The following is a 22111-nucleotide window of genomic DNA, read 5'->3' as shown; positions in this document are numbered from 1 at the left end:
GCCTTGTATTGTTTTGTATTTAGCTTGATTGTATTGGCTACCAAGATTCCCCTGATTGGGGCTTTTGTATCAGTTATAAATGCTAAATGAAATTAAATGTTATCTTTTTATTTTAGCTATAACTTTTGCTGATTGTCTAACAAGAAATGTTTGCATCAAACTGGTTGACCAGGTCACATTCTTAATCCAGAGGAAAAACAAAGTTATACTGGATACTGAATTATATAAAATGACCTAGGTTGGCTTTATAATGTTTGAAATAAACTTCTGATGACATCTTTATGCATTTTCTTTCAGATATTCCTCAGTGAAGATAGCTCAAAGCTGAAAATTTTTTTAAATCCCTTTTAGCATGGCAAATGAGGAAGATGATCCAATTATACAGGAAGTAAACATATTTTTTTAATTGTGTGTGCTGTAGTTAGTATTTGGATAAATATACAAATATGGCTACTTTTAAAAACAATATGAATTACTCTAGAACTAGAAGCATCTGATCTAAAAGTCATAATTACTGGAAAGTACAAATTTGACTAGATTAGCATAATTTCTTTCCATCACCCTTTTGGTGAAAACAGAAATGTCTGCATACAGGAAACTGTGATGTCGATAAATTTATTAGCTAATGACTTTGTTTTTAGTCTGTCAGATATAGGATCATTTTGACTAATGTTGTAACCTTTCCCTGTATAAGTCTCTGGTGAGACCACATTTGGAGTATGCCTTTGAAAAAATATAAACAGGATGGACTTGGGCAAGAAGGTGGCTACTAAAATGGCCAGTGATATTTGTCATTGAGCATATGAGGACAGACTGAAAGATCTCAGTATATATATCAATACTTTGGAAGAATGACAAGAGAGAGGGAGATGTGATAGACATTTAAATACCTCTAAGGCAGGCTTCTCCAAGTTCAGTTCTTGAGGACCATCAACAGGCCAGGTTTTTAGGATATCCCTAATGGATATTGTCATGAAACACCTAGCCCCCACCTGCGGCCACTAAAGGGTCTGTCCTCAGCTTGTGCCCTACATTAGCACCGTCCTCCCACCGACTGGGTCCTGCTCACCTGTGGGCAAGTTTCCCTCTCTGAAATTATTCCACGGTGATTTCTAAGTTACTGGGGCCACACTCTCAGGGGGTCCTACAGTTCCTAGAAAGCAACCACAGACCCAACATACAAACCATCAAGATTCTTAGTCCAGGACAACAGAGTTAATAAACTAGCAGGTTTATTATCACAAAATTAGAACAGTGAACCATATAAAACAGGTGGAAAAGCAACAGGCAATAACAGGTAACTGAATAAGGATCAATATTAAAACTAACACTTGTTACTACCTGGGTAGCACCTGGGGAGTTTCAGGAAATTAACTGACCATAAGTCTTGAACAGCGTCTCAGGGCAGAGATGTTCACCCTCTGCTTTCTCTAGCTGAGACTGTGGAAAATCCATTCTCCGAGGACAAGCAGGCTGCTTGTTCTCACGACTGGGTGACGTCCGCGGCAGCCCCCACCAACCGGAAAAGGCTTTGCGGGACGGTCGGCACGCAGGGCACGCCCACCGCGCATGCGCGGCCGTCTTCCCGCCCGTGCGCGACCGCTCCCGCCAGTTCCTTTTTTTCCGCGTCTAGAGAGAGTCATGCTTTGCCGCTCTCTCTGCTTTCAGCCGCCGGAAAGTCGATCGCGTTTACGCGGATCGTTATTTTTTCTATTTAGTTTTTGCTAACGCCGGTTTCCTTTTCTTTTAAAAAAAAAAAAAAAAACCTGTGCGTGTGGAGCACGCGCTCCCTTTTTCCCTCGCTTCCAGCGGGGACGCCGCATTGCGGCCTAGTGGCCGCACGGTTGTTTCCTTTTTCGAGGTGTGATTTTCGCCACCATTGACGACTTTGACTTCGCCGACGCGATTTTTCCGTCGATGTCCTCGAAGGTCCCGAGTGGATTTAAAAAGTGTGGTCGCTGCGGCCGGCCGATCTCGCAGACCGACACCCACGCTTGGTGCCTCCAGTGCCTCGGGCCGGAGCACAATTTCAAGTCGTGTTCCCTGTGTCTCGGTCTCCGGAAACGGACTCAAGTTGCGAGGCAAGTTCTGCGGGACCGTCTTTTTGGAACTTGCGCCGGCCCCTCGACGACCTCGACGGCATCGGTATCGACGCCCGGTCCTTCGGTACCGGTATCGATGCCCGAGACATCGGCACCGATGGCATCGACCCCAGGAGAACAGGTCCCGTCGGCCCGCCGGTCCGCCGGCGAGGGTGGAGGTGAGCGGCCGCGTGGGCAGTCGGCCCCGGTCACTCCCTCAGCCCGTGGTCCACGGGACCGAACCCTGTCTGACCCGGCTCCTCGAGACCGAGGGGGATCGTCCTCCTCCTCCTCCATACCTCCCGGCGCCGGTGACGCGCATCGGAAGAAGGACAAGAAGCGTCGTCACCGGTCGCCCTCGGTGCATCCGGACATCGGAGAGGAGGCGACGCCGAAGCGTCATCGCCAAGAGGAGAGGTCCCCGTCGGTTGTGGAGGTACCGACGCGTCGGGGTTCCGGCACCTCGGTGCCGTCTCCTGGCCCCCATCAGCTTCTGGCACCGACACCCCTACCGGCCCCACCGCCTTTCCCGGCAGCGGGCCTGGACGAGTGCCTCAGAGCCATCATTCCGGGGATCCTGGAAGGGCTGATGCGCCAGGCTGTGCCGGCGCCGGGGGTGCTTGCGCCCTCGGCGCCGATGTCTGTGGCGCCGGCGAGCTCTAGCCCGGCGCCGGGGCCATCGACACCGCCGCCGCTTGCGGCGCCGGTCTCGACCGCCACGCAGGTGGAGTCCCCGTCGACGTCGATGGAGGGAGCTCCGTCCCCGCCGACGCGGGAGTCCACCGCTCGACGACACCGAGACCTCGGTGCCTCGACGTCGAGCCGGGCCCGGTTCAGGACTCAGCTACATGAGCTTATGTCCGATACTGAGGATGAGGCCTCGTGGGGGGAAGAGGAGGACCCTAGATATTTCTCCTCAGAGGAGTCTACGGGCCTTCCCTCGGACCCCACGCCTTCACCGGAGAGGAAGCTCTCACCTCCTGAGAGTCTCTCCTTTGCCTCCTTTGTGCGGGATATGTCTATTAGCATTCCCTTTCCCGTGGTCTCTGTGGAAGAGCCGAGGGCCGAGATGCTCGAGGTCCTCGACTATCCATCACCACCTAGAGAGTCCTCCACGGTGCCGCTGCACAATGTCCTCAAGGAGACACTGCTTCGGAACTGGGTGCGACCGTTAACTAACCCAACCATTCCCAAGAAAGCAGAGTCCCAGTACAGGATCCACTCTGACCCAGAGTTAATGCGGCCCCAACTGCCCCATGACTCGGCGGTCGTGGATTCTGCTCTCAAGAGGGCACGGAGTTCGAGGGATACCGCCTCGGCGCCCCCGGGGCGGGAGTCTCGCACTCTGGACTCGTTTGGGAGGAAGGCCTACCAATCCTCCATGCTCGTGACCCGCATCCAGTCATACCTGCTCTATATGAGCATCCACATGCGGACCAATGTGCAACAACTGGCGGACCTGGTCGATAAGCTCCCGCCGGAGCAGTCCAGGCCTTATCAGGAGGTGGTCAGGCAGCTGAAGGCGTGCAGAAAGTTCCTGTCCAGGGGTATCTATGACACCTGTGACGTGGCATCTCGTGCTGCGGCCCAAGGTATAGTGATGCGCAGGCTCTCATGGCTGCGTGCCTCTGACCTGGACAACCGCACCCAGCAGAGACTGGCCGACGTCCCTTGCCGGGGGGATAACATTTTTGGTGAGAAGGTCGAGCAGCTGGTGGACCAACTGCATCAGCGGGAAACCGCCCTCGACAAGCTCTCCCACCGGGCGCCTTCAGCATCCACCTCAGCAGGTGGACGTTTTTCCCGGGCCCGGCAGGCTGCGCCCTATTCTTTTGCAAAGCGTAGGTACAACCAGCCGGCCCGAAGGCCTCGCCAGGCACAGGGACAGCCCCAGCGCGCTCGTTCTCGTCAACAGCGTGCGCCTAAGGAGCCCCCTGTGCCTCCACAGCAAAAGCCGGGGACGGGCTTTTGACTGGATCCTCGGGAACATAGCCGCCCTCAAAGTGTCCGTACCGGACGATCTGCCGGTCGGGGGGAGGTTAAGTTTTTTTCACCAAAGGTGGCCTCTCATAACCTCCGACCAGTGGGTTCTCCAAATAGTGCGGTGCGGATACGCCCTGAATTTGGCCTCCCTGCCTCCAAATTGTCCTCCGGGAGCTCAATCTTTCAGCTCCCATCACAAGCAGGTACTTGCAGAGGAACTCTCCGCCCTTCTCAGCGCCAATGCGGTCGAGCCCGTACCACCCGGGCAGGAAGGGCAGGGATTCTATTCCAGTTACTTCCTTGTGGAAAAGAAAACAGGGGGGATGCGTCCCATCCTAGACCTGAGAGGCCTGAACAAATTCCTGGTCAAAGAAAAGTTCAGGATGCTTTCCTTGGGCACCCTTCTGCCAATGATTCAGAAAAACGACTGGCTATGTTCCCTGGATTTAAAGGACGCATATACTCACATACCGATACTGCCAGCTCACAGACAGTATCTCAGATTCCGCCTGGGCGCACGGCACTTTCAGTATTGTGTGCTGCCCTTTGGGCTCGCCTCTGCCCCACGAGTGTTTACCAAGTGCCTCGTGGTGGTAGCGGCCTACCTACGCAAGCTGGGAGTGCACGTGTTCCCATATCTCGACGATTGGCTGGTCAAGAACACCTCGGAGGCGGGAGCCCTCCGATCTATGCAGTGCACTACTCGACTTCTGGAGCTGCTGGGGTTTGTGATAAATTACCCAAAGTCCCATCTCCAGCCAACACAGTCTCTGGAATTCATAGGAGCTCTGCTGAATGCCCAGACGGCTCAGGCCTACCTTCCCGAAGCGAGGGCCACCAATCTCCTGGCCCTGGCTTCGCAGACCAGAGCGTCTCAGCAGGTCACAGCTCGGCAGATGTTGAGACTTCTGGGTCATATGGCCTCCACAGTTCATGTGACTCCCATGGCTCGTCTTCACATGAGATCTGCTCAATGGACCCTAACTTCCCAGTGGTTTCAAGCCACCGGGAATCTAGAAGATGTCATCCGCCTCTCCACCAGTTGCCGCACTTCACTGCTCTGGTGGACCATCCGGACCAATTTGACCCTGGGACGTCCATTCCAAATTCCGCAGCCCACGAAAGTGCTGACGACGGATGCATCTCGCCTGGGTGGGGAGCTCATGTCGATGGGCTTCACACCCAGGGTCTGTGGTCCCTCCAGGAAAAGGATCTGCAGATCAACCTCCTGGAGCTCCGAGCGATCTGGAACGCACTGAAGGCTTTCAGAGATCGGCTGTCCTACCAAATTATCCAAATTCGGACAGACAATCAGGTTGCAATGTATTACGTCAACAAGCAGGGGGGCACCGGATCTCGCCCCCTGTGTCAGGAAGCCGTCGGGATGTGGCGTTGGGCGTGCCGGTTCGGCATGCTCCTCCAAGCCACGTACCTGGCAGGCGTAAACAACAGTCTGGCCGACAGACTGAGCAGAGTCATGCAACCGCACGAGTGGTCGCTCCATTCCAGAGTGGTACGCAAGATCTTCCGAGAGTGGGGCACCCCCTCGGTGGATCTTTTCGCCTCTCAGACCAACCACAAGCTGCCTCTGTTCTGTTCCAGACTTCAGACACACGGCAGGCTAGCGTCAGATGCCTTTCTCCTTCATTGGGGGACCGGCCTCCTGTATGCTTATCCTCCCATACCTTTGGTGGGGAAGACCTTACTGAAGCTCAAGCAAGACCGCGGCACCATGATTCTGATAGCGCCCTTTTGGCCCCGTCAGATCTGGTTCCCTCTTCTCCTGGAGTTGTCCTCAGAAGAACCGTGGAGATTGGAGTGTTTTCCAACTCTCATTTCGCAGAACGACGGAGCGTTGCTGCACCCCAACCTTCAATCCCTGGCTCTCACGGCCTGGATGTTGAGGGCGTAGACTTCGCTGCGTTGGGTCTGTCTGAGGGTGTCTCCCGGGTCTTGCTTGCCTCTAGGAAGGATTCCACTAAAAAGAGTTACCTTTTCAAGTGGAGGAGGTTTGTCGTTTGGTGTGAGAGCAAGGCCCTAGAACCTCGTTCTTGCCCTGCACAGAACCTGCTTGAATACCTTCTGCACTTATCAGAGTCTGGCCTCAAGACCAACTCAGTAAGGAATCACCTTAGTGCGATTAGTGCTTACCATTATCGTGTGGAAGGTAAAGCCATCTCTGGAGAGCCTTTAGTCGTTCGATTCATGAGAGGCTTGCTTTTGTCAAAGCCCCCTATCAAGCCTCCTACAGTGTCATGGGATCTCAACGTCGTCCTCACCCAGCTGATGAAACCTCCTTTTGAGCCACTGAATTCCTGCCATCTGAAGCACTTGACCTGGAAGGTCATTTTCTTGGTGGCAGTTACTTCAGCTCGTAGGGTCAGTGAGCTTCAAGCCCTAGTAGCTCATGCTCCATATACCAAATTTCATCATAACAGAGTAGTGCTCCGCACCCACCCAAAGTTCCTGCCGAAGGTGGTGTCGGAGTTCCATCTTAACCAGTCAATTGTCTTGCCAACATTCTTTCCCAGGCCGCATACCCGCCCTGCTGAACGTCAGTTGCACACATTGGACTGCAAGAGAGCATTGGCCTTCTATTTGGAGCGGACACAGCCCCACAGACAGTCCGCCCAATTGTTTGTTTCTTTCGACCCTAACAGGCTAGGGGTCGCTGTTGGGAAACGCACCATCTCCAATTGGCTAGCAGATTGCATTTCCTTCACTTACGCCCAGGCTGGGCTGGCTCTTGAGGGTCATGTCACGGCTCATAGTGTCAGAGCCATGGCAGCGTCAGTGGCCCACTTGAAGTCAGCCACTATTGAAGAGATTTGCAAGGCTGCGACGTGGTCATCTGTCCACACATTCACATCACATTACTGCCTCCAGCAGGATACCCGACGCGACAGTCGGTTCGGGCAGTCGGTGCTGCAGAATCTGTTTGGGGTGTAAATCCAACTCCACCCTCCAGGACCCGAATTTATTCTGGTCAGGCTGCACTCTCAATTAGTTGTTCTTCGTAGGTCAATTTTCTGTTGTACCCTCGCCGTTGCGAGGTTCAATTGACCTGGGTTCTTGTTTTGAGTGAGCCTGAGAGCTAGGGATACCCCAGTCGTGAGAACAAGCAGCCTGCTTGTCCTCGGAGAAAGTGAATGATACATACCTGTAGCAGGTGTTCTCCGAGGACAGCAGGCTGATTGTTCTCACCTACCCTCCCTCCTCCCCTTTGGAGTTGTGTTTCATATTTTATTGCTTGTCATTCAACTGGCGGGAGCGGTCGCGCACGGGCGGGAAGACGGCCGCGCATGCGCGGTGGGCGTGCCCTGCGTGCCGACCGTCCCGCGAAGCCTTTTCCGGTTGGTGGGGGCTGCCGCGGACGTCACCCAGTCGTGAGAACAATCAGCCTGCTGTCCTCGTAGAACACCTGCTACAGGTATGTATCATTCACTGTATCTCATGGCGCCAACTTTGAAAGTATCTGGCCAGTGGTATTGCAGATTGCCTTTCTATAAGCTTAAACTGGAAAAGAAAACGGCTTTCTCTGCAACAGGTTAGAACACAAAACAAAGTAGAAATACAGTTCATGAAATTATTATTACAATTGGTAGTCTTGAAAACCCATGGTTTTTGCCACAGATATACATGAGAGAGCTTTGCATGCCCACTGCACCCCCCCCCCTCCCCCAGCACATCAGCTCCCCCACCCTGGCACATTTCTCTTACCTCCTTGGGGTGCTTGGAGCAGTCATGTGGCTGTTGATTCCGCTGGTTCCCTGCTCTGGAATAGGAAGTAACATCAGAGGGAGCAGGGGAACCTGATTGTATGCAAATCTCTCTCATACATACTCATTGGTGATATCTTGAAAACCTGGCTTGTTTGTGGCCCCAAGGACTGAACTTGAACAAGCCTGCCCTAAAGTAGGTCTGTGTCAATGGGAAGGTGCCTCTGGGTTGTAGAATGAAAGTGAAAGGAGATGGATTTGGGAACATTTTTGTATGAAAAGGGTAATGGATGCATGGAACAACCACCCAGTGGAAGCGATGGAGATAGGGACGTTATCTGAAAACAAGAAAGAATGTGTTGAGCATAGAGGATTTCCGAGACAGATGACGGGATTATAGAACTGATGGATAGATTACGGCCCTTGTAGTGTTCTATTTCAATGCTAGTTCGTAGTAAGATTGGTTAATTATAGTCATGCCAGTGATCTCATGCGTTTACACAGTTATAGTGGTGTAATATCCTCTATCAGGAGTTTCATACTTGGCTTATGTTTATGGGGTATGCTTTCAAACAAATTGCTGAAAAAGTATGCACACCTGGAAGCATTCCCGGGGATGGAGAAAGCCTTTTGTGTACTCAGTTAAAAGTGGGCCTCAATTTAGCCAATTCTTTTATCTTGCTAGATTTAAGATGCTTTCATCTGCAGTCTAGCTAGCAGTTGAAGTGGAGCAGTGGCCTAGTGGTTAGTGCAGTGGACTTTGATTCTGGGGAACTGGATTCAATTCCCACTGTGACTCTGGGCAAGTCACGTAACCCTCTGTTGCCCCAGGTACAAAATAAGTACCTGTATATAATATGTAAAGTGCTTTCATTGTAACCACAGAAAGGCACTATATTAAGTCCCATCCCCTTTTCCTTTGGTAGTGGCTGAAAGTTATCCTTGGGTGTCCAGGAACAAGCTGAAAATACCTCCCAAGGGTCTGAATAGAGGGAGAAATTGAAATATGATAAGGGAAAGAATGCAGGTTCTTTGATTAGCAAGAGGAGATCCATTTCCTAATTTCCACCCCCCCTCTTCCTTGGCTTTTCTGAAATGTGTTCTGTACTTATAAAACTGTATTCCATTGCTGTCTGACACACTTGTTCTGGCTGTCAGGCACTCAAACTGGCTCCTGCACTGGGCCAGTACATTGTAACTGGGCCTGGTAGTGGTCCTGACTTGCACAGACCCAGGGGCTCCTCTTTATGGGGCTGTTATACATTCACTGCTGTTTCTATTGCTATGACAGGAGCCGTCTGCTATATTGTGAAGTCACATTTTTGTAAAAATCAGAGCCCAGGTGATGTCGGTCCAGGGTAGACATATTTAGATCCTTAGGTCTGTCCTTGGAGGTTAAACATTTGACATTGTTTGGAAAGCTAATGCTGATTTTCATTGAGAAGTTGTGGTGGCTGACACTGGCGAAAGCCCTTTAGAGAATTTGTTATTTTTTAATTTCCTTTTATTTTGATAAGATGAAATCTAATTATTATTTTTTTTTTCTGTTTTAGATTGATGTCTATTTGGCTAAAAGCCTGGCAGAAAAGCTGTACTTGTTCCAGGTACTACAGTAGTTACTGTATATGTTAAAATTGTATGTGTTTTTATTTTTAAAATTTAGGCATATACTGCACATGTATGTTAAGTAATAGGATGTAGTGCCGGGATCCGCACCCAAATTTGGGCATAAGGGTTTACACCAAATGAAACTTGCTGTAAATCCTTACACGTAAATTAGGCGCAGATCCCCCAAATTGTATAATAGTGCACGTGTGTTCTGTGAATGCCTCCATGACCCACCCATGGCCACACCCCCTTTTCAGTTGCAGGCTAAAACTTCTACGCACACACCTTTATAGAATAGCGCCTAGAAAATGTGCACATAAATCCAAATTGTTGTCAATTAGCGCTAATTGCTAGCACTCAATTATTGGTGTTAATTGGCTCATTAAATTGTGTGCGCGCCATTTATAGAATGAGAGTAAGCGCGTTTGCCTTTAGGACAAGAGTTAAATGCCTCCGCCCTCGCTGTAAAGTAATGTGTGCAATCTCAGTGCATGTTCTGTGTCTGTGTTCCACCTATTTCCCCTCACCCCCGCCCTCCAATAACGTGGAATGCAATTAGTGCACACTCTTATGCTAGCACAAGAAGTTTGTGCTAACGGTGCACACTGATTCATGCTGTTAGCACACTTTAGTGAGCAGGCCCTTTAATGCAGAGAAAGTTAGATTTGGGGTTTTTTTTCTTTCTCGTCTTCAGTTTGCTGAATTTTAATTTGCTGAGTGAGGTAGAAATGAGGACCATAACAGCACAAGGGAGGGTAGTGCCTGTTTTTGTTGTTGCTATCGGGCTAACTGAGATATCCCACCTATTTGCAGGCTCAGTGTGGCTTACATTATGCCGTAATTGCGATCGCCAGTCGGTTGGTAACAAATACAAGGTTGTATCGTGGTCAGTTGAGGTAGGTGTGTGTCAGACACCGTGAAGGTAGAAGGGAATGAGGATTGTATATTAGTCAGTACGATCATTGGTTGTGCTGTGTTGCTGGATGTGGGGATTTACGTTGGATCGGTGGGGTAAGCCTTTTTGAAGAAGTTGGTTTTTAGTGATTTTCTGAAGTTTAGATGGTTATGGATTGCTCTTACAGCTTTTGGGAGTCCGTTCCACAGTTGTGCACTTACGTAGGAGAAGCTGGATGCGTAAGTTGTTTTGTATTTAAGTCCTTTGCAATTTGGGTAGTGTAAGTTGAGGTATGATCGTGAAGATCCGATTCTGTTTCTGGTTGGTAGGTCTATGAGGTCTGTCATGTATCCTGGGACTACGCCGTAGATGATTTTGTGGACAAAGGTGCAGATTTTGAAGACGATCCGTTCTTTGATTGGGAGCCAGTGCAACTTTTCTCAGAGGGGTTTAGCACTATCGAAGTGTGATTTACCAAATATCAGCCTGGCAGCTGTGTTTTGGGCTGTCTGGAGTTTTTTTTGCGAGTTCTTTACATCCCGCATAGATTGCGTTGCAGTAATCTGCATGTCTTAGGACCATTGATTGTATTTAGGTTTCGAAAGATTTCCCTCGGGAAGAAAGGTTTTATTCGTTTAAATCCCCACATTGAATAGAACATTTTCTTTATTACGGAGTTTACTTGGCTCTCAAGGGTAAGGTTGTGGTCAATTGTGACTCCGAGAATTTTTAGGCTGTCTGAGGTAGGGAGGGAGTGTTCCAGGGTGTGTTTGGTTGTGGGTTTGTACTTGTTATGTGGAGATGAGTGATAGTGATAGATGATAGTGGTGGGTCTGGTTTTCAAAAACAGGCCAAGATCTCACTTCATCAGTTTTGAAAAGGCATGAAGCAAAATGTGTGCAGTAATTTATGTACAGTAGTATTAACATTAGTCATTACTGGTGCACGGAGTGAAGGAGTGGCCTAGTGGTTAGAGAACCGGTCTTGCAATCCAGAGGTGGCCTATTCAAATCCCACTACTGCTCCTTGTGATCTTGGGCAAGTCACTTAACCCTCTATTGCCTCAGGTACAAACTTAGATTGTGAGCCTTCCTGGGACAGAGAAATATGCAGAGTACCTGAATGTAACTCACCTTGAACTACTACTGAAAAAGGTGTGAGCAAACTCTAAATATATGGAATGTTGCTACTATTGAAGATTCTACATGGAATGTTGCTACTATTGAAGATTCTACATGGAATGTTGCTACTATTTGAGATTCTAGATGGAATGTTGCTATAGTGGAGGAGTGGCCTAGTGGTTAGAGCACCGGTCTTGCAATCCAGAGGTGGCCTATTCAAATCCCACTACTGCTCCTTGTGATCTTGGGCAAGTCACTTAACCCTCTATTGCCTCAGGTTCAAACTTAGATTGTGAGCCTTCCTGGGACAGAGAAATATGCAGAGTACCTGAATGTAACTCACCTTGAGCTACTACTGAAAAGATGTGAGCAAAATCTAAATAAATAAATATCGCCTTTTGATTCACTGGTTTGGTGCTTGCCCCTTCTTACCCATTAATTTACATACACCTTTCTTTGCCTGGCATCCAAGAGCTTGTGTTGCCAGCTTCCTGCATTGTGAAGTGTGCTTTATCTTATGCTTTCAGCTTTCCTCAAGTTGAGGAAGGTGTGGATGGCAAATATTTTGCTGTGACTTTGGTTACAGCAAATATTTTGCTGTGACCTTGGTTACACCCTTTTCAAAGATTAGTAGCTTTCTTGTGCTTTTAAGGAACATCACCCCCAGTGTGTGGTTTCAGGAGTGAACTTCAGGATGTACAGGCTTGGCTTTCTGGGGGGCTCTGATTTGTACAGGTTTGATATGATCTCAGAATGCTCCTGGTCACACATGGAACAAGGTGTAATTTACTATCTCTGTCGGGTGCACAAGTTCAGTCCTCAAGGGCTAAAAACAGGTCAGGTTTCAGCAAATCCCTAATGAACCTAGTAACATAGTAAATCAGCAGATAAAGACCAGCAGGGTCCATTTGGCCTGCCCATTACAGTGGCTAGAATTCAGTGGAGGTATGTATATTTATTTTAAAGCCGAATTTAAAATTTTTAATTGCAATTACATGACCAATATCAGAAGCACCTCCCACACACCAGCTAACAAATTCCACATGGTTCTGCTTTATGTGGATGACAGTAGACAGAACTCAGATCAAAAAGAAGAACTTTTAGTTCACTGTGTAAAATCAGTGTGTAGCTTCCATGCGTATTAAAATTCAGCATAATTTAAACAAAATACCTTTTGGCTTTTCTCAAAAATAATGTGCAGCTACATGCTACCTTCCTGCTCCCTCTCTCCGTCTCTCCCTCTTTCTTTCCTCCTATTGTACAAATCTCTTCCACCCTCCCCTCATTTCCCCCAAGTCCATTATCTCTCTCCCATCTCTCCCATTGTCTTGCATTTATCTCTCTCTCCTGCCTGCCTCCAAGTCCCAATTTCTCTCTCTTCCCTCCCTCCTTCCTGTCCTTTATCCAGCATCTCTCCCACCCTTCCTTCCACACCTGTTTTTTACAGGTTCAGTATCTCTCCATCTCTCTTTCCCACCCCCACTCCATTCCCTCCACCTTCAGGTCTAAAATCACTCCCTTTCCATCCTACCCTCCCTCCCATTGTCCATCATATCTGTCTTCCTCACTCCCTGCCAGTGGCGTAGCCAGAAGTCAATTTTGGGGTGGGCCAACAGGTTGGATGGGTGGGCACTAGACAGTGGTGTGCTAGTAAATGTTTAACAACAGGCTCTCTCCCCGGTCCACCTCTGCGCCCGTCCACCTCCCCCCCCCGGTCCACCTCCCCTCAAAATTGCAGAGCTGGCTATAGCCGGGGAGAGAGCCTGGGGGGGGGGGGGGGGGGGGGCAATGCATTACTGTCTCCAGGAAAAAAAAAATTAAATGATCCCAGGTTCCAATTTAATTCATGTTTAATGTGGGATAAAATGCCATAAATAAGTAAATAAATATAAACTTTTAATGTTGAGCACCTGATTCTCAAAGTGGACATGTTCCAAACACTATAATGAAAATAAAATGATTTTTTTCTACCTTTGTTGTCTGGTGACTGTTTTTCTGATCATGCTGGCCCAGTATCCGATTCTGCTGCTATATGTCCTCTTAACTCCGTTTCCAGGGCTTCCTTTCCATTTATTTCTTTACTTTCCTCCTTTCTTCTTCATTTCTTGCTCTATATCCATAAGTAAAAGCTGGGTCCTCTGCAGACTTGACTGTCTAGTGGATCCAGGTTCTGCCTATTTTCTTCATCCATGTGCAGTTTTTCTCCTCTCTTCCTTTTCCCTCATCTCATCTCCTTCCTCACTCTTCCATCCCCTCCATCCATGTCCAACATTTCTTCTCTCTCCCTTCCCTCTCTTCCATCCATGTCCAGCAACCCTCCTCTCCCCTTCCCTACATCCAGCAACCCTCCTCTCCCCTGCCCTCTCCTCTCCCCTTCTTCCACCATGTCCAGCAACCCTCCTCTCCCCTTCCCTCTCCTCTCCCCTTCTTCCACCATGTCCAGCAACCCTCCTCTTCCCTTCCCTCCATCCGGCAACCCTCCTCTCCCCTGCCCGCTCCTCTCCCCTTCTTCCACCATGTCCAGCAACCCTCCTCTCCCCTTCCCTCCATCCAGCAACCCTCCTCTCCCCTGCCCTCTCCTCTCCCCTTCTTCCACCATGTCCAGCAACCCTCCTCTTCCCTCCATCCAGCAACCCTCCTCTCCCCTTCTTCCACCATGTCCAGCAACCCTCCTCTCCCCTTCCCTCCATCCAGCAACCCTCCTCTCCCCTTCTTCCACCATGTCCAGCAACCCTCCTCTCCCCTTCCCTCCATCCAGCAACCCTCCTCTCCCCTGCCCTCTCCTCTCCCCTTCTTCCACCATATCCAGCAACCCTCCTCTTCCCTCCATCCAGCAACCCTTCTCTCCTCTTCTTCCACCATGTCCAGCAACCCTCCTCTCCCCTTCCCTCCATCCAGCAACCCTCCTCTCCCCTGCCCTCTCCTCTTCTTCCACCATGTCCAGCAACCCTCCTCTTCCCTCCATCCAGCAACCCTCCTCTCCCCTTCTTCCACCATGTCCAGCAACCCTCCTCTCCCCTTCTTCCACCATGTCCAGCAACCCTCCTCTTCCCTCCATCCAGCAACCCTCCTCTCCCCTTCTTCCACCATGTCCAGCAACCCTCCTCTTCCCTCCATCCAGCAACCCTCCTCTCCCCTTCTTCCACCATGTCCAGCAACCCTCCTCTTCCCTCCATCCAGCAACCCTCCTCTCCCCTTCTTCCACCATGTGCAGCAAACCTCCTCTCCCGTCTGCCCTGTTTCCTTCCTGCCCCCCCCCCCCCCCACCGTACCTTTAAATATTATAGTTTTGCTGGAGTCGCGGGCAGCCGGCATTGAAGACATCGGCAGGCTTACGCCGGTTCTAGCAGCCTTCCCTTCCCTCGTTGCAAGTCGGATGATGGCTCCGCCCTCTTCTGACATATTTCCTGTTTCTACGAGGGCGGAGCCATCATCCGACTTGCAACGAGGGAAGGGAAGGCTGCTGGAACCGGCGTAAGCCTGCCGATGTCTTCAATGCTGGCTGCCCGCGACTCCAGCAAAACTGTAATATTTAAAGGTACGGCGGGCGGCGGCGGCGGGCTGGGGAGGCAGATGCAGGATCGGAGCTCAGCCTGCTCCCTCCGCTCCGCTGCCTCCACTGCTGGGTGGGCCTGAACCAAAACTGGGTGGGCCTGGGCCCACCCAGGCCCACCTGTGGCTACGCCCCTGCTCCCTGCCCCCCCCCCCAATCTACCTTAAAACTCCTCTTCTAGAGGTCCCCAATAGTGGCAGGTAAACAAGAAATTGGGTCAGAAGAAATGCTCCGGAGATGGCTCCTTTGAATATGTTTATCCATGTACTTGGCCATCTTTGCTTCTCTTTAGACTGTGTTTCCTATGGAGGTCGGTTCTTCTTGTCTCTTTCAATCAGATCTTGCATGAGAACCACACACAATGATAATGAGGGTCTCTCGTCAGAGAGAGACTAAGAACAAAGGCCTGTGGTTTTATTTTTATTTTTTATATCTTGTGCATGTTCGTTAGGAAAATGCTGAAGACTGAACCTTTGCCCTCTGACCTCTGTGTTAGCCCTGTGCAGAGCCTCGAGAATGTTTGTGTATCTTTCTTTTGAATTGGTTATGTTGCAATGGTGCTCAGTTTCAAAGTACATAGACTTAACAAAGTTACGTGGAGGGTCATAATCGAAAGGGACGCCCAAGTTTTGCTGAGGACGTCCTCACAAAACGTCCCGGTGGAGGGGCGGGGAAACCAGTATTATCGAAACAAGATGGATGTCCATCTTTCGTTTCGATAATACGGTCGGGGACGCTCAAATCTTGACATTTAGGTTGTCCTTAGAGATGGTCGTTTCTGATTTTTGGCGATAATGGAAACCAAGGACGCCCATCTCATAAATGACCAAAAGCAAGCCCTTTGGTCGTGGGAGGAGCCAGCATTCATAGTGCACTGGTCCCCCTGACATGCTAGGACACCAACCGGGCACCATAGGGGGTACTGCAGTGGACTTCATAAATTGCTCCCAGGTACATAGCTCCCTTACTTTGTGTGCTGAGCCCCCCCAACCTCCCCCCCCCAAAAAAAAAACCCACTAACCACAACTGTACACCACTACCATAGCCCTTACGGGTGAAGGGGGGCACCTTGATGTGGGTACAGTGGGTTTCTGGTGGGTTTTGGAAGGCTCACATTTACCACCACTCACATTTACCACCACAAGTGTAACAGGTAGGGGGGGGATGGGCCTTGGTCTGGCTGCCTGAAGTGCACTGCACCCACTAAAACTGCTCCAGGGACCTGCATACTGCTGTGATGGACCTGAGTATGACATTAGAGGCTGGCACAAAATATTTTTAAAGATGTTTTTTGAGGGTGGGAGGGGGTTAGTGACCACTGGGGGAGTAAGGGGAAGTGATCCCAGATTCTCTCCGGTGGTGATCTGCTCATTTTGGCCACCTTTTTGTGGCTTGGTTGTAAGAAAAACAGGACCAGGTAAAGTCGTCCATATGCTCGTCAGGGACGCCTTTTTTTTTTTTTCCATTATGGGTCGAGGACGCCCATGTGTTAGGCGTGCCCAAGTCCCGCCTTCGCTACACCTCTGACATGCCCCCATGAAATGTGGTCGTCCCCGCGACGGAAAGCAGTTGGGGATGCCCAAAATCGGCTTTCGATTATGCCGATTTGGGCGACCCTGTGAGAAGGACTCCCATCTTCCGATTTGTGTCGAAAGATGGGCTTCCTCTTTCGAAAATAAGCCTGATAGTAACCTATATAACTTTGTAAGTCTCTGTGTTTTGAAAATGAGCCTCAACATCTCTTTCAGATTTAGAGAATTATGTGAAAAGCAGCTTCATTTGAAACTGAGGTGCGGTATGGGTCAGGATCTTGCCCAGAATAAAATTGGATACCTTCCACACCAAGTTATATCTGTCATATAGGTTTGAATGCCACCAATACGTGAGCAGTTGTACGCTGAATCAGTCCTGCTAATTTTCCCTTCTCCCTTCTCGTCATGACTAATGTTCAACTTCATTCTTTCTCTTTCAGTATCCCATCCGACCTTCCTCTATGACCTATGGTGATGTGACCCATCTGTCAGCTAAAATTAAACCAAAGCAGCAAAAGGTTAGGCACTGTTGAAGATGAATCTGAGAAAGCTCCTACTTACACAAAGTATTTTGTACAGAGAGTCATCTTGGCTTCTGTTCTGCAAAAATTGAGCTGTACAAATCCTCCATTATTTCTATTGACGAAGGCAAGTGGTACCTTATAGATTAACCAATTTATTCAGGCATAAGCTTTTGAGGACTGGAGTGGAGTCCACGTTGTCAGAAAGCCTGAGCCTCACTAAATTGGTTAACCTATAACGTTCCACCTGCCTCTGCCAGTTTTCTTACACGGCTACCCCTTTTAAATGCTTAAGATATATTTGGTTGTGCTCTACAACTTATTCCTGTGAATGACTTTTTGGACTTTGCCAAAGTTTACCAATTTAAAGCCTAGGAGAACTTGTGTGGTAGAGAATAAAGGTTTCCATAGCTTCAAGCTCACACATGCTTGAGCAGTTGTCATGCCCAGTGCTTGTCTATCTGTTTTACATAGCTAAGATGTTTGAGAGTTAAGATGATTGTTTATCTTTAAACTCTCATTTGACATTAAATTTCTCAAATACTTAATTTAAGTTTTCTTTCGCTAGGCCGTCTTTGTTGTATTTACAATCTTCTAGATTTCCCTTCACTTCATATGCTCACACATGCATTTTTAGTTTCCCGGCTGGATTGTTGTAATCCTATCATAAGTACATACGTAAGTATTGCCATACTGGGACAGACCGAAGGTCCATCAAGCCCAGCATCCTGTTTCCAACAGTGGCCAATCCAGGTCACAAATAACCTGGCAAGATCCCCAAAAAAGTACAATATATTTTACGCTGCTTATCCTAGAAATAAGCAGAGGATTTTCCCCAAGTCCATTTTAATAATGGTCTATGGACATTTCCTTTAGGAAGCCATTCAAACCTTTTATAAACCCCACTAAGCTAACTGCTTTTGCTTCATTCTCTGGAACGAATTCTAGAGTTTAATTACACACTGAGTGAAGAAATATTTCCTCCTATTTGTTTTAAATTTACTACTTTGTAGCTTCAATGCGTGCCCCCTAGTCCTAGTATTTTTTTGGAAATAGTAAACAAGCGATTCACGATGGTGGAATTGCTAAATGTCAACGTCGGTATCTTCAGATCTTACAAAATTCCGCTGCCTGTTTTGTGTGTGGGGCTCAGAAACACGATCGTTATATTGGTTACCAGTACTTTATCGTACATGCATCACTCGTAAAGCACCCCATATTTTGTCTTCATTAATTATCATATACTCCATCGTTCTCTTTGTTCTGTCATTGTGCATCGCCTTGTCCCTACCTTCTCCAAAAAAAAAAGCACACCGAGTTAACCAGAAACTCTTCTTTCTAGCCCCCAAATTCTGGAAAGACTTACCTCCCCTAGTTCAATCTGAACTCTTTTATCAAATTCAAATCACTTCTCAAAACTCATTTTTTGCAGTTTGCTTTTGGAGTAGCCCCCCCCCCCCCCCCCCCCCCCCCAAAAAAAAAAAAATATTTTTTTCATAAATTTTAATTTTTTTCCAGTTATTTTAATGTTAGATTTTATTTCTAAGGTATGAATGAGTCCTATTTTTAATGGTGCTCTTTTCCTCTTCTTTGTTTTGTGTTTATTAATTTTGTAAAATGCTTTGATCAGTATGTCAGAAATGGCAATATAACAAACAGAATAAACATAAACACATTTAATCCCCCCCCCCCCAAAAAAAAACCCCAAAACATTAATTCAGAGCATTATATTTCAACGGTTTTTATTAATGATGTACCACGTCAAACAAAACCAATAAAGTCAAACATTTTGTAAACATTCAGTCATGCCATAATTGTACATGTGCATCTAGTCTAACATCATCATCATTATTTTACATCCTTTCCTCCCCCCCCCCCCCCCCCAACCTCCCTTTATTTTACTCCTTTACCTTTATCTACTTATTTCATGGTAATTATACTAGCAATATCTATTAGGTCTTAACCGGTCCAGAATCCGGAGCAAATATCTGCTGGATGTCTCACTATCTAGGACGTATCCAATTTGTTAAGCACTGCACTTCTAGCCTTGTGGGAGATATTTTGTAAATATTTAGACCATATATTAACAAAGATCTTTATTAATTCAGAGCATTAATGAATATAGTCCTCTTGTGATGTTGCCTTAGGTATTAACCTGGGTTTAATAATCTGCAGGTGGAGCTTGAAATGGCCATCAATACCATAAGTCCCAACTATTGTCGCAGCAAAGGGGAGCAGATTGCACTCAATGTGGATGGAACCTGCACTGATGAAAGTAGCACCTACTCAACGTAAGCATGCTCGTTATGTGGTCTGCGCTCTGCTTTGTGTGCTGAAAAGAATTCTGAGTACGCCAGATGTGCGGCTGTATGATAGGTACAGCACACTCCTGTCTCTTAATCAGCTTATCACATGCTTAGGGCAGTCCGGGAGAATTCAGCCCAGCCACAGCCTTCCTGAATTAGCAGGTTTCTCTTTACGGTTGGACTGGGCCCTCAGGCCATGCTTGCAAAAGGAGAAACAGTGAAAGTGGTTATCAAATGGGATCTCAAAGCAGAACAAAACTGTTCCTGCTTTTTTTCTTCTTATGTTGATTTTAAGATGATATTTATTTATTTTAATAATCATTTTTATTAAAATTTTCAAACAAGTAACAAACCACCAAGAAATACAATGGATATCAGAGCAATAGAAATTACAGCAATTGTAGTAAATATAAAATTTTTTTTTAAAAGGGGGGGTGGGGAGGCCTGGTCTCTTGCAGCCTCCCTCCCCATCCTAACAAAATTCTCTAATACCTAGAACAGACTGGCCTTCCCTTCCCTTATCCTTTCTATTACAACATAAATCCCTTGGTACACCCACAATCGAGAAAGAAAGCAAAAAACGAACCTACACCACATCAGGATCTAAAGAGAATTGAGAATACCACTACGGGCCCTGTATGTAACCCTCCCAAGTGGACAGAAACAATTTCCTACACTTGGGTGATGTGAGTTTAAGATCTTTATAAAAAAAGATGTAACTCTAGGTATTCTGTATAATCTGTGTTTACTCCTTGATTCTGTACAGGAAGCTTATGGATAAGCAAATGTTCACATCCATACAGGCTGCCAGTAACACCTCCCGCTATGCAGCTGCTGTCTACAGAAAAGGTGACTCTCTCTCTCTCTCGTCATAGTACAGATAGGAGGGCATTTTATGATCTTACAAATTGTATTGAATTCTGTGCACACACAGTGTGATAAGCAGGGCTGTAGAGAGGGGGGGGGGCAAAATTCCCCGGACCCAGCGCTGGGGTCAGGCCGCCAGCGCTGCAGTCCCCAGTCTCCTCACCTGCCTGCCTCCTCGGCTCTGGGCCCCCTTCATTTAAAGCGGCAGTCGCAGATCGCGTCTCTTCTGGCTTTCCCTCCCTGTGTCCCGCCCTCGTGGAAACCGGAAGTTACATCAGACGAGGGCGGGACACAGGGAGGGAAGGCCAGAAGAGAGGCGATCTGCGACTGCCGCTTTGAATGCAGGGGGCCCGGAGCCGTGGAAGCAGGCAGGTGAGACCATGGACTGCGGGGGGGGGGGGGGGGGGGGCAGAGGCGGGGCAGCCTTGCCCCGGGCCCGGCCTAGTCTCTTGGAAGCCCTGGTGATAAGGGGCACCAAGATGGGAAGTGCACAGATGCTGTTAGAGAATACTAGCAGTGTTAGGTGCATTCACTTACCCCACATCAGTGGTAGGCATGAGTGTGCCTAAACACTACAGATCACGCACATAACTTTTCCTGTTAATGCACTGCCCACGTGTGCAGCTTCTTGCAGTTGCACACTTTTTTACAGAATGGTGCATAACTACATGCATGTGGTTCTGGAATCATCTTTTAAATGCCTAGGCTTCTCCTGGGGCAGGGGTTGTGAGTTATAAAATACACGGAGCTTTGGAGGAAACGTTACAGGTGTCTTGGAACAGGTTTTAACGTTACACAGAAGCTTTTGGGGAGCCAGTCTTTATAAAGGCACCTAGACGTGTGCGTCGCATGTATAAAACATTTATACAACAAAAAGATCAGTGAAAAATACCAAGACAAATTCAAAACAATTTGAGACATTTTATAATCTATAATCAAGAGAGATCTTCTGAAAAAAAAAAACAGTCATATAGTAACATAGTAGATGACGGCAGAAAAAGACCTGCACGGTCCATCCAGTCTGCCCAACAAGACAACTCATGTGTGCTACTTTTGTGTATACCCTACTTTGATTTGTACCTGTGCTCTTCAGGGCACAGACCGTATAAGTCTGCCCAGCACTAGCCCCGCCTCCCAACCACCGGCTCTGGCATAGACCGTATAAGTCTGCCCAGCACTATCCCCGCCTCCCAACCACCGGCTCTGGCACAGACCGTATAAGTCTGCCCAGCGCTATCCCTGCCTCCCAACCTCAAGTCCCGCCTCCCACCACTGGCTCTGGCACAGACCGTATAAGTCTGCCCCGCCTCCCACTACCGGCTCTGCTATCCAATCTCTGTTAAGCTCCTGAGGATCCTTTCCTTCTGAACAGGATTCCTTTATGTTTATCCCACGCATGTTTGAATTCCGTTACCGTTTTCCTCTCATATGTTATCTGATGATATTTTTGCAAAATCTTTAAATGGTCTGCTGCTGTTTTTCATGAAAAAGTCATTCAGACCCCCCTCAAACACCCAGTTCCACATGAATTTCATTTGCTTGAGCAACTGCTTCAGGGACTCGGGTTGATGTGCTGCACTGAGGCAAATCTCTGAAGAGGGAACCCGGGGGAATTGTGTTCAATTCCCACTGCAGCTCCTCGTCACCCTGGGAAAGTCACTTAACTCTCCATTGCCCCAGGTACAGAAACAGTTTGGGAGCCCAGTAGGGACAGAGAAAGTACAATATGTAAACTGCTTTGGTTGTACCACAGAAAAGTGGTACAACAAGTCCATGACTCTTTACCTTTACAAAGTTGTAAAACAAAAGATCAGCTGAATTTCATAGATGACAACATGGTGTTCTACTCCCTTTGTGGCATGGACACTGCCTAAAAAAAAATTAATAACGTAACAGACTTTAATATTAGAGGATATTCATGCTAC

The 22111-nt window shown here is 48.1% G+C and overlaps 1 protein-coding gene across 2 annotated transcripts in view; it reads left to right on the top strand.

Moving 5' to 3' along the window:
* POLR3E (RNA polymerase III subunit E) overlaps positions 1–22111 on the top strand; it is a 98615-nt gene that overhangs the window by 9479 nt on the left and 67025 nt on the right. For both annotated transcript variants that reach the window (XM_030211672.1, XM_030211671.1), the window contains exons 2-6: positions 298–388; positions 9337–9387; positions 16933–17010; positions 19189–19304; positions 20086–20168. In XM_030211672.1, the coding sequence (XP_030067532.1) occupies positions 353–388; positions 9337–9387; positions 16933–17010; positions 19189–19304; positions 20086–20168 (364 nt within the window). In that variant the 5' untranslated portion in view covers positions 298–352. The remainder of the gene's footprint in view (positions 1–297; positions 389–9336; positions 9388–16932; positions 17011–19188; positions 19305–20085; positions 20169–22111) is intronic.

Source organism: Microcaecilia unicolor, chromosome 8 (genome assembly GCF_901765095.1).
Source record: "Microcaecilia unicolor chromosome 8, aMicUni1.1, whole genome shotgun sequence".
In the NCBI taxonomy this organism is placed as follows: domain Eukaryota; kingdom Metazoa; phylum Chordata; class Amphibia; order Gymnophiona; family Siphonopidae; genus Microcaecilia; species Microcaecilia unicolor.
This window is presented reverse-complemented; position numbering and strand designations above follow the sequence as displayed.